Genomic DNA, 12647 nt, shown 5'->3' on the forward strand with positions numbered 1-12647 from the left:
TGGCCAGGTGTTTTTACAGGCTGCTGGTGTGTCTACAGTGAAAATCCCATTCACTTTCACTATGCTGGTCTTTCAAAGCTACTAGAAAAAAGAACTCCAGGACCAAATTAAGCTCTTACTTGCCTGGAATATTGAGACAAGAGTCAAGTAGTTCTTTATGTATCACATGATTGTTTGGGATTTTCAGAAATAGTGTAACCTTTTATCTCCTCCCATTTCTGTATTTTCATTCTGTCAGTCCAAGGAAGACCCCATTCCTCCTTCAATCAGAGCATAAAGCCAAACCCCCTGTGGGGTTCAGCAAATACCAGCTCTCATCACACTCTTCCCCAGGTGAAGAGTATTTAAATGTCTATTGTTTGGCTTCTGGTTTTGCAACTTTTCAAACGTCTCTATTTTCCAAATCATCAATTTATTTATATTTATATACATTATATATTTTCTTATTTATGTTATGCATATATAATCTACTTGTAGGAAGTAACTTGGGACATTTTTAGCTTCCTTCTACCAACTATGACAAAATACCCGGTGCCATGCTCTTAGTAGGCAGAAACATTTATTTTTGTCGCATGTGTCCGGTTAGCGTTGTGGTCATCCTGTTCACTTTTGGGCCTTTAGTAAGGTGATGGAGCATGAAGCCATGGGCACTTACAGTGGAGGAGGGTGCTCACTTCAAGATGCCCCCTTCCATTAGGCATAGAATCCACAGTGACCTGCCTACCTTCCAGCGGTCCCATCCCCTAAAGGTTCCATCTCTACCCAGTAGCACCACCAGCTAGGGGCCAAGCCTTTATCACACAAGTCTTTGAGGAACATGTAAGACCCAACCTATAAGAGTTACTAGTTTTTGAGACAGAGAGATCCTGCCTCTGCCTCCCAGAGAGCTGGGATTGCAGGCGTGTACCACTGTGCCAAGCAACAGAAACAAGGAGGTTGTTCCTTTATAACAAGCATAGTGCAGTAGTCGGGGTTGAGGGGATTTCTCCTCTGTTTCTGGCACGTGCAGTCAATGTTCCAAAATTATAGCCCACCCATCCTGAATTTCTTCTTAAAATTACATCATTAGACCAAAGATACTCTACCTTTTCCATCTTGAGCAAGTAAGCAGTAGTTAAGCATAGACAGTGAGTGCAGAACCAGGACCAGGGTGTGGCTCAGCATAGAAGATTATGGGTGAACCCTCATTCTGAGTGGTGTGTGGGTAGGTGGGTGCCGTTTACACTGCCGGTGACAGAGAGTTTTCATGTGACCCATTTAGCACTAGTGTGCTAAGTTTAGAGCACCACTGGGATAAATATTTCCCGGTATACACTTGTTGAAAAACTTTTCACAAAGCAGAAATTGTTTGGTTTACCTAGAAATAACCTTTCTGCACCTTGAGATCCAACTTCTAACCCTGGAGTTCTTGGCTAGCTGCCAGCCTCTTCTGTGAACCCATTTCTGGGTGCCTCTGAAGACAGAGCACTCCTACACTTGGCATCGAGACCTGAAAGAGGAATTTGAACCATGTCAAAGGAACAGGTCCTGTTTGTGTATCGCTGGGGAACTCAAAAGGAAAAGGCTCCTAGGAACATTTGTGCCCAGCAATTCCCATCACTGAAGAGCCCCAGGGGACTGTGGCTTCACTTCTGTCCTAATTTTAGTTGTGTTTTTGGTGAAAGATATTTAGGCCACTGGGTTGTTTCCCCCACCTCCCCTTTTTTGGCTAACTGCCTGCTTGAAGCAGCTGAAAGGGAAGGAGCAAGGCCATGTAAGCCTCTAAACACTTTTTTCTTTTTCTTTTCTTTGTTGTTTTGTTTTGTTTTGTTTTTTGTTTTTTGAGACAATGTTTCTCTGTGTAGCCCTCACTGTCCTGGACAGACCAGGCTGGCCTCGAACTCACAGAGATCCACCTGCCTCTATCTTCTCAAGTGCTGGGATTATAGGCAGGTGCTACCACCCCAGCCTTTTTATTTTTTTCTCCTTTATTAATTTATTCTTGTTACATCTCAATGGTTATCCCATCCCTTGTATCCTCCCATTCTTCCCTCCCTCCCATTTTCCCCTTATTCTCCTCCCCTATGACTGTTCCTGAGGGGGATTACCTCCCCCTGTATATGTTCATAGGGTATCAAGTCTCTTCTTGGTAACCTGCTGTCCTTCCTCTGAGTGCCACCAGGTCTCCCCCTCCAGGGGACATGGTCAAAGGTGAGGCACCAGAGTATGTGAGAAAGTAATATCCCACTCTCCACTCTACTGTGGAGAGTGTTCTGTCCATTGTCTAGATCTGGGTAGGGGTTTAAGGTTTACCGCTTGTATTGTCCTTGGCTGGTGCCTTAGTTTGAGCGGGACCGCTGTGCCCAAATCTGCCTATCATAATGTTCTACTTGTAGGCTTCTAGGACCCTCTGGATCCTTCTACTTTGCCATTCTCCCATGATTCTCTCATCTAGAGTCCCACTAGAATGTCCTCCCCTCTGTCTCAGTTTCCTGGTAAGTGAAGGCTTTCGTGGGACATGCCCCTTGGGCTAATATGCAGATATAAGTGAGTATATACCATTTGAGTCTTTCTGCTTCTGGGGTAACTCACTCATTATGATCATTTCTAGCTCAATCCATTTATCCACAGATTTCGGGAATTCCTTGTTTTTAATATTTTATTTCACAAAGGATGTGACAGCCAGTCCCTTCTTCCATTCTTAATCTAAGATACTAGTTGATGGACCTGTCACACGCCTGCCATTCTCCTTGGCCTGGTGGCATGCTTACTGCTAAGTGACTGGAAGAGCGGGCTATAGACACAACTCCATCACGTGATTATAAAGATGTCAGCATATTCACAAATCCTTTCTTGACATTGGAATTAAGCCAACAGAAAATACACCATCTTACTCAGGTTTTCTATTGCTGTGGTAAAACACCAAGACCGAAAGGAAGCAGCTTGGGTTTCTGCAGTCCTTTCTAGGGGAGACTGTTTCCGAGCAGACTTCCTGGTGTTTTGGCCCTTAGAGTGTTTCTGACCCTCCTTCCAGGATGTTCACTGGGCCATCAGTTCATGAGATACAGTATAGATGTATCTGTTGGGACTATGTTTCACACAACCTGTTGATCGCTGCATTGTGTCCAGTTGTGGTTTGGAGCAATGACAATATAAATGGACATGCTAAGATGGAAGAGGGAAATTTTCATGGGATTCCCACACCTAGATAAAAAACAAAACAAAACAAAAAACTAAAGGGAATCAGTTACTGCTGGGAGGAGGGTAATTAGCCCCGCCCAAGGATGAGCCCCCTTATTGGTTGTCTAGTACATAATGGTCAGCCCTGAAGGGGTGTGTGTGGGTGTGTGTGTGTGTGTGGGTGTGTGTGTGTGTGTGTGGGTGGGTGTGTGTTGGATCCTAGACTTACAGACAATTGTGACCTGACATGAGGGAGCTGGGAATTGAACCCTGGTCCTCTGGAAGAGCAGTCAGTAATCTCTACTACTGAGCCAGCTCTCCAGCTCCCTAAAAATACTTTTTAAACAACTTAGGGAAGAGCTTATAGTCCATCATCAAGGGAATTGGGGATAGGAGCTCAAGCCAGGAACCTAGCAACAGGAACTGAAGCAGAGGCTATGTGGGCTGCTACTCACCAGCCTGCCCTCTTCTTTTTTGGTTTTTCCAAGACAGGGTTTCTCTTTGTAGACCAGGCTGACCTCGAACTCACAGCAATCTGCCTGCCTCTGCCTCATGAGCGCTAGGATTATTAAAGGCGTTCGCCACCATGCCCAGCTCTCAGCCTGCCTTCTTACTGTCTGCCCAAGTATAGCAGTACCCACAGATCAATCTAGTAGGTACATTTTCTCAACTGAGGCTCCTTTCCCCAAAATGACATAAAACTAGCCAGCACACCCCTGTAAATGCAATTCATCTTCTGCTTGCATAGTGTCTTCCAGGCCAAACAGGTGAGAATGTTGTCTTAATCACAAACAAGAAATTTCTGAACTGAAGAAGAGAAAATAGGTTGTGGCTTCTTTGCCCAGTAAGAAAAAGCTCTAGAAAGTATTTGCCATCCATGTACTTTAAAATATTTTTCTAGTTCACCAGCCTCTTTCATCACCTTTTACTTCGCTTAGCATCTCAGTTGTTTTTCTTTCTTTTATTGGTTTGGATGGCACTGCACCTGTTCTGAGCAAGAGCATGTTATGTGTTTGTCCCTGGTTGCATGTATATCATTTGAGGGACATAGTGACCATGGGCACAGCTGGAGCTCAGCTATATCAGCTTGGAGCCCCTTGGCCATGGATTCACACACTAGCTGACAAACCAAGACTTGTTCCTTCAATTCTTTGTAAGTTCTTGATTTAAGAACCTGGTCATGTATTCATCAAGTCTTCAGAGAATGCCAAAGATACCGTTTATAGAGTTATTGGGATGTGTTTATAATCTGACAAGACAGTTGGGTTTTGGTGAACTAGTCCCTATCTATTTTTAAAGATGTATTTAACTGCATGGGTGTTTTGTCCACATGCATGCCTTCACACTAGAAGGGGGAGGCGGACCCCATACAGCTATATGCAGTTGTTAGCAGCCTGTGTGGGTGCTGGGAGATGGACCCAGGCCCTCTGGAAGAGCATCCCACGCCCTAAACCACTAAGGTATCCCTTTGGCTCCCATGCATAGGTCTTTGGAAAGGATCCCTCAGTGTAGGCCAGGCTAAACTTAAGGCTAAGCCTCTTGTAGTGCTGAGACTACAGGCATTTTCTCAATAGCGATATTTAATATTTACATCTTCTGTGCAGCCTAGTTCACTAAACTCAGAGAGATATTTCTTAGTGCTTCACGTTCACTCCCTGGCACAAGCACAACTTCACTGAAAGTAACCTTGCATTCCCATCCCTTGGAAACAAGGCCTTAGGCACTGACAGCCCGAATAATGAAGCCTTACCTTTGGAAACACAAGACTGAAAAAAGGTAGCTGATTTTTGATAGAAGTTCACTGAGACAAGTTCCAGACCTTCTCCTCTTCCTCACTCCCCCAACCCCCTCCCCCCACACACTTCCTTTCTTCCTAGAGGACATGGTGAGCTTGTCAAGGACTCATCGTGATTCTGAATGTCCACTGTTGAACAGTCTCTGCCCTTTCCCTAGGGGATCCTGAGATCTAGGGCTGCGGTGTCCCACATTCAGTGGCTCCAGGTGGTGTTGGTTAGTTTTCTGTTCACTGAATGCTGGTGTTAGACACTGCCCGAGGGATGCTGCCCTCCTTCATTCTGCATCCCAGCTCCACTGGTTAGGCCCACTGGAGAGAATACGGTAGCCTATGACGACAGCCAGCCCCCTTTTATCCTCAGGCTATGACCTTGCTGCAGGTGGGAGACTTTGGTGGGGGGGGGGGGCCAGGGGGGTTGTTGGGGGTGTTGACCCTGTTTTTGATTACATAGTGAAGGTTATTGTCAATATTTTAATTTTCAAGTTGAAAAAATGGTCAGGTTTGCAACCCCCAAAATCAAATCAGCATACATAGGTGACTGTTACAAGAGAAAGCTCAGGCAAAGGCAGCAGAGATGGAGCCGATAATGGGGGGGGGGGGGGGGGGAGCTGTAGAAGGCGCAGCTCTCTGAAGGGCTTCTAAAGCAATTTGGGAGTGTTCTCCAGAGAGGTGATACTGTACGCCTGGTCACTAAGTCGTGAGCTTTCCACATCCTGGCTCCTTGGTTTAGGAGAACCCTGCCACAAAGAATACGTAACTTTGGTACTTCAGTTTTCCCATCAGCAAAAACAGGGCTCGTGTCTAATCTGTTCTTTTATTGAACAACAACAATACAATTGGAAGGACGGTAAATCTACCAGCTTTGCATTAACTGACTAGGAAGTTTACTGGCTGTTAGTTCTCTGGTTCAGTATGGTTTTTAGTGCTTGTTTAATCATTGTTAATGTGAAATCTTTTTTTTTTTCCTGGACTTTGTAGCAGTTTATTATACGGGTTTTAGATAATCATCTGTGTTCTTTATAAAGCACTAAAGGATTAAGGTAGCCATGTGCCTGTCTTGCCTGAAGCAGGTTCTTATTGTAGCTTATTAAGCTGGCTTTTGGCTGGTGTAGGTTTCGATTTTTCTCACTGCTTTTGAGTAGACTTATATAAATGTCACCACTGCTGGAAAAAGAAATGGTGACCCACCTTCAGAGATTTGTTTGTTTGCTTGCTTTGGGCTGGGTGACAAAAAGTACCTTGCTATTGTTTGTAGTGATGGTAAAGAATGTTTAAAGCATGTGTGTGTGTGTGTGTGTGTGTGTGTGTGTGTGTGTGTGTGTGTGTGTGTGTATACACATTTATTTTGGAGGGAATGTTTTGTTGGGGAAGGTCAGAGGACAGCTGGCAGGCACCTGCTTTTTCCTTCTGCCCAGTGGATTCCTGGGATGGCAGCAAGCGCTGCAACTCACCAGGCCATTTCATCAGCCCTCGTTTTTTCTGGTTTTTTGTTTTGTTTATTTTGTTTGTTTGTTTTTCTTTCACTTTTAAACTATTTGGAATCAGGAGTTATCCTAACAGAAGTGTATAATGCTTGTGGAGATTTATTTAAAATTTCTACATTGGCCAGGCATGGTGGCACTTGTCTTTATTAAGGAGGCAGAGGCAGGCAGATCTCTGAGTTCAAGGCTACCCTGGTCTACACAGTAGGTTCCAGGACAGCCAGTGCTACATAAAAGGCTCTGCTCTACATGGTGAATTCCCATTCATGCTTACCTTTCCGTCACCCTAGGGGAACGGTGAGCATCTGGTTTAGTCTGCTCCTGCCATTGGTGTGTGGGTTCTTTTTTGTTTTTGTCTTTGTTTTGTTTTTCCAGACAGGGTTTCTCTGTGTAACAGCCCTGGTTGCCCTGGAACTCACTCTGTAGACCAGGCTGGCCTCGAACTCACAGAGATCTGCCTGCCTCTGCCTCTCCGAGTGCTGGGATTAAAAGTGTGCACCACCATGCCCAGCTGAGTGAATCCTTAAAAGCACAGAGTATGTCTTACTCCTGTCTCTCACCTCACACAACCCCATTTTAAACAACATCGCACCATGCTCATGGTCCAAATTGAGAAATTGGCTCATGTCTGCTTTGACCCACCTGTTCACTTCAGTAGAATGCCTTCCTGAAAGCATCATTTTGAAAGTGCAACCACAAGTGAATCGTGGCTTAGAAAAGCCCTGTAAACAGAGAAGGGGAAGGGGGCCACCTCCAACCAAGAAGCTAGTTTCAACTGGATACCTGCATGGAGAGGGCCAGTCTGTTTTCTCCAATTGACTGGTACTGTGTGTATTGTCCACACTCCAGGGCAGGCCCCATCTCAGTAGCTGGCCAAGACAAGATGAATTCTATGCTTTTCTGGCATTGGGGGGGGATGAGGGGATTGTTATTATTGTTATGCTGTGGTACTAGGGTTTTTTTGTTTTGTTTTGTTTTTTGTTTGTTTGGTGGGGTTTTGGTGGATTTTGGTTTGGTTTGGTTTTTTGAAAGAACTGGATTGGGAAGGATGTGGGCCAATTGGGAAAGGAAAAGGATATGACCAAATTAAAAAACAAAAACAAAAATCCCACTCTCTACAAGGGGCTAAGTGAAATACCCAACCTATCAGCCTCTGAACTGCTCAAGGGGAGGGAGAGGCCATAACAGAAAGCCTTGATAACTTGAACGTGGAGTTGAGAAAGATCTATACATTTTTCTTCTTCAAGTTGTTTGCCAGGTCCTCTCTCCACAGGAGAATGCGCACACTTCTAATGATTAACAGGCTGGGCTGTGGGAAGCCTCGATTCATAACAATATGAGGCTTGTGTCCCATTACACCCTCGTCTAAAATAACAGTGTAAATAGTTTCTCTGATGAGTAACTAGTTTCTGAGATAAGCCCTTCCTTTTATTATAGCAGATGACCAAGGCTTACAGGGGGTGCTATTGCTAATTACTAGTTTGAAGTTTTACTTTTCCTGGGCTCCCCAAATGCCACCCTTAATATCATAGCATTAATGGCAGCAGAATTTTCTTTTAAAAAGTAAGTTACTTTTTCATCATATATATAATATTTAAATATTAGCTATATTTAAATATTAAATATATGGTACATATATGAATATACTATATATATTTAAATATTTATTTTTTTATTTTATGTATATGAGTGCTCTGTACGCATGTACACCTGCATGCCAGAAGAGGGCATCAGATCATATTATAGATGCACCATGTGGTTGCTGGGAATTGAACTCAGGACCTCTGGAAGAGTAAACAGTGCTCTTAACTACTGAGCCATCTCTCTAGCCCTATTATTAAATTATAAGTGTATATATATATATATATATATATATATATGTATAAGTATATATACATATATATATGTATAAGTATATATACATATGTGTGTGTGCACACAGGCATGCATGCATGTGCTCATGTGTGCGCACAGACACACACACACACACACACACACACACAGAGAAAGAGAGAGAGAGAGAGAGAGCCAGGACTAAAGATAGAGAAGAATGTACTGTCTTTTCTCAGCCCCTTATTCACAATGCTCATGAAGGTAATGCTATCCCGAGCAGCATGAAGCTGCACTCTCACCAATTTCAAGATCTCATAAAATATCACAGGGTCAGTTATGGAAAACAATGCAACAGAATGTTGATATAAAAACCTTTTCAAACCAAGGCTCAAGTGCTCGGTAGGGAGTGTTGAAATTATAGTCAGTCCGGAGGTCCTTACCAAGGGCAAGCTCCTTTACAGTAACAGTGTCTCCTATGTTATATGTAAAAACTAGGAACAGGGGAGACCTGGGAAACGTGTGTCTTTAATGCCCATTCACCTTCCCCCATGGCCATGACAACCCCCTTTACTCTTTCTTTACTTACTTCAAAAATACTATTTTTATCTTTGCTGTTCTTGTTTGGTTTTGAGGCAGGGTCTCTCTGTGTAACAACTCTGGCTGCCTTGGAACTCACTCTGTAGAGCAGGCTGGCCTCGAACTCACAGATCTGCCTGCCTCTGCCTCCTTAGTACTAGGGCAAAAGGCGTGCTCAATCACAATAAATTTCCTTGCTGTATAAATAAATAGGTTCTTAAGCCTAAATCCTCATTCTGCTTGCAGGCGTGGACTTAGGAGGGCTGCCTTGCCCCACCTCCTGGAAGTGCTATACAGTGTCTCAAAGTACAGTGTTTGGGTTTCCCTGAAAGGAGTGCTAAGTAAATAACCAAAGCTTCATTACCACATTTTAAAAAAATGAATGGAGCCAAATTGCCATTGTAGACTGATAAATTTGAAATAAGATGCTGATAGCATGTGAGAGTGTAATAAAAACCAGAGGAGCAGCCTGCACTTTGCTCTTAAATCACCCTTAGCATCGGAGAGAGAGAGAGAGAGAGAGAGAGAGAGAGAGAGAGAGAGAGGGCAGTCTGCTCTGGGTACAATAACATGGCAGTTGCTGGGTCTTCAGGACACAAGCACCTCACCTGCAGTCAGCCCATGGCCGAGGATAAAGTACCTAGCTACTGCCCCCACCCATCCCTGCCCTGCCCCTCACGAAGCCATGCAACGTTCTGTGTAGACTCCAGAATTCCTACTGTCAACTAAGCCACTGGGTGCTGGGCCAAGCAAGTGGTTTCCACAAAGGCAGAGATTGTGCTAACTTTGTTAATCCTTTCATACCAGAGCCCTACTCTTAGGCCAACCAAATAAATGTAAAGCATTTGCCTTGGTTCAAATCCTAATTCTGAAAACACAAACGGAATTCTTAGTGGTGTCCAGTTTTTCTGAAGGAAGACACTTGCCTGTCCCTCAGCTCAGTGTTAGCTTCAGTCTATGCAGCTGGGATTTGGAAGTTGGGGCCCGGGTAGGAGATACTGAAGGCAAAAACCAGGGCTCTACACATGCTCAGCAGGTGCTTTTCCACTGGGCTATATTCCCAACCCTGTGTCCCCTCACAAACACAACTTTCTAGTTGTTTACTTCTGCCTGTTGTTTCTTCATTTGTTTACTGTTTCACATCCCCCCCCCCACGCCCACACCACAGATGTTTCTCTTTAACTCAAGTTGCCTTGAACTTGCTCTCTAGCCCAGGCTAGCCTAAACTCTCTTCTCTTACCCAGCCCTCTCGGTGCTAGAATGTATAGGCATGCACTATCAATGCCCAGTTTGTCATCCCGTGCACATAATAAAACCACTTCGCATGCTTTAGTTCAGAAGATACAGCTTGGAACTGAAATGGTTCAGCCAGGCTCTCAGACGGAAGTCCAGAAGCCATGTGTTAAATCCTTGTTCGTACCCAAGCCCAGTGTTTTGACCATGTTCACTGTGTCCCAGCCCTACGAAGATCAAGTTGGCCACCACCTCTTGCCCGCATGTGTCAACTATCCAGAGTCTCATTGAGTCACTTTTTTTTTAAGTGACCAGAGAGGCCACCTTTTATTAATCCTGGCACTTTAGGAGGCAACCACACTACAAAGTAAGACCTTGTCTCAAAATAAAAACAAAAACCCAACAAATCAAGGAGGGCTTTTTGTTGTTGTTGTTTGTTTTTTTGTTTTTGTTTTTTTTGGTAGAGGGTGGGCACAGGGTTCAAGACAGGCTTTCACTCTGTAGCCCTGGCTGGGCTGGATTCACTTTGTAAACCAGGCTGGCCTGGAACTCACAGCAATCCGCCTGTCTCTGCCTCCTGGGATTAAAGGTGTGTGCCACCACGCACAGCTCTCAAGGAGTTTATTAATGTGAGTTAAGTTAATTTTATTTAGAAACTTTTCATAACCTCTCAGTACAGTTGGAAGACAGCTCGGATTTGAGGAAGGAACAAGAATAAATCCTTGAGACCTCATTAAGCAGAACAGTGCCAATTCTGCCAACGCCCAAAGCACAATCTGCGAGAGTCAAAGCTAAACTAATATACAAAGGTTTTTCACTGGGTAGTTATTATGTCAACTTGAGAAGAAGGCACCTCAACTGAGAAAATGACTATATGCATGCTTGTAAGCAAGTCTCTAGGGCCTAGAGTCTGGGGCATTTCCCTAATTAGTGATTGGGGGGGGAGGGGCCTATCCCTTTGTGAGTGCTGCTGTTCCTAGTAGGCTCAGCCACTCATGAGGGGCAGACCAGTAAGCAGCACCCTCTGCATCAGCTGGTACCTCCAGGCCCCTCTCCTGTTTGAATTCCTACCCTGACTTCCCTTGGCAATGGACTATGTCATTGTGTTTTACCACAGCAGTAGAACCCCTAAGGCACTCCTTAAAGCATCTCCTGACATGTGCCAGGAGATATGTATTGTTTCTGTACAAGTGTAGCATGAGCATCTTGCATTTGAGAACACCAGGGCTTTGCTTGGTGTACATTACATTAGAAGGAATGGACTGTGATGGCAGATTGATTCTCTCCACATTTAGATCATAGATGTGTAGATGGTATGTGAGGGAAATATGTCAATTAATGCAATTCCCTGGAGGGAGGGATGGGGGCGTGTCCGTTCCATCTTCACAGTGATCCTGACTTCTCTTGACCCTTGGCATTTAGGGGATTTATGGTGGGATTTTTTAAATCATTAAAAAAAAAAACCAACAACAACAAACAAAAAGACCCACTTTAGTATAGGGCATCAACTTGTTTTTATTCTGAGATCAGGTCTCCAGTCTGGCTTCCTATGTGCTATGGTCCTGATGTTCCAATTTCTGGAGTCACAGGCAAGAGTAGCCTTGTTGATCTTTCTCTGACAGCATTAAGAATTGTAGTGAACACTCATGATCAATATAGCTACTGCTCCTTCACCTCCAGAAATCCTCAGGCTGTCCCATTAGTTTTCCCTCTGTTTGGCAGCTCAGTAAGATGTGTATTAACTGTTACATATGTGAGCATGGGCTGTTTGGGATCATGCTATCAGAGTCTGCTAAGGACCATCCAAGCACTTGTGCCTCCCAACAGCCAAACTCCCAACAGCTCCTGTAATGCTAGCTAGAACAATCTAACAGAGCATCTTTTCCCAGCAGCTCACTGCCTGTGAATACTTAGTTTATATTCTGAAATATTTGTCTAAATAGAGCATTTTTCCAGGAGCAGCTGTGTAGTTGCTGAGCACCTGTGTCTGAGCGGTCATTGTCGGGGTCCTCCTTGCTTATTGGTCCTCTTGTGTGGAAAATTATGCCACACCAAATAGGCAACGAACAACACACTCTTTTGTTTTTCAATTGCAGGTTGATGACCAAATGAAGCTGCTTCAGAACTGCTGGAGTGAGCTCTTGATCCTCGACCACATTTACCGGCAAGTGGTGTATGGGAAGGAAGGCTCCATCTTCCTGGTTACTGGGCAACACGTGAGTATCCAGACCAAAGCAAAGCAAAGCAAACAAACAAACTTAAAAACCCTCCCTTATTAAGCATGTTTAGAGTGGCAGAAATTTTATTAGGTCAGAAGCACTCTTGTGACTTAAAGGGAAGTGGTTGGCTGCAAATAATTGAGAAATGATTGGTTCCTACTCTGATTATGAAGTTGGAAAAGCAAATGGACTAACAGCTCCCTGCTGCCAGTCTATAGGATGGGGAGCCTTGTACAAGGGCCAGAGCTACAGCTAAATCAAACTCAGCCATAGGACTGGTGCTCTGTTTTGTTTTTCCCCCTTCAGCTTCTGCATGAACTAGCCATCCTGGCTCCTTTACAAACCCAGAGA

At 44.3% G+C, this 12647-nt stretch overlaps 1 protein-coding gene across 8 annotated transcripts in view; it reads left to right on the forward strand.

Moving 5' to 3' along the window:
- Positions 1 to 12647, forward strand: part of NR5A2 (nuclear receptor subfamily 5 group A member 2) — a 119567-nt gene that overhangs the window by 60630 nt on the left and 46290 nt on the right. For all 8 annotated transcript variants that reach the window (XM_084778820.1, XM_084778822.1, XM_084778823.1 and 5 more), the window contains one exon: positions 12174 to 12293. In XM_084778820.1, the coding sequence (XP_084634946.1) occupies positions 12174 to 12293 (120 nt within the window). The remainder of the gene's footprint in view (positions 1 to 12173; positions 12294 to 12647) is intronic.

The sequence above is a fragment of the Acomys minous genome, assembly GCF_964271855.1.
Source record: "Acomys minous genome assembly, chromosome: 1".
NCBI lineage: Eukaryota > Metazoa > Chordata > Mammalia > Rodentia > Muridae > Acomys > Acomys minous.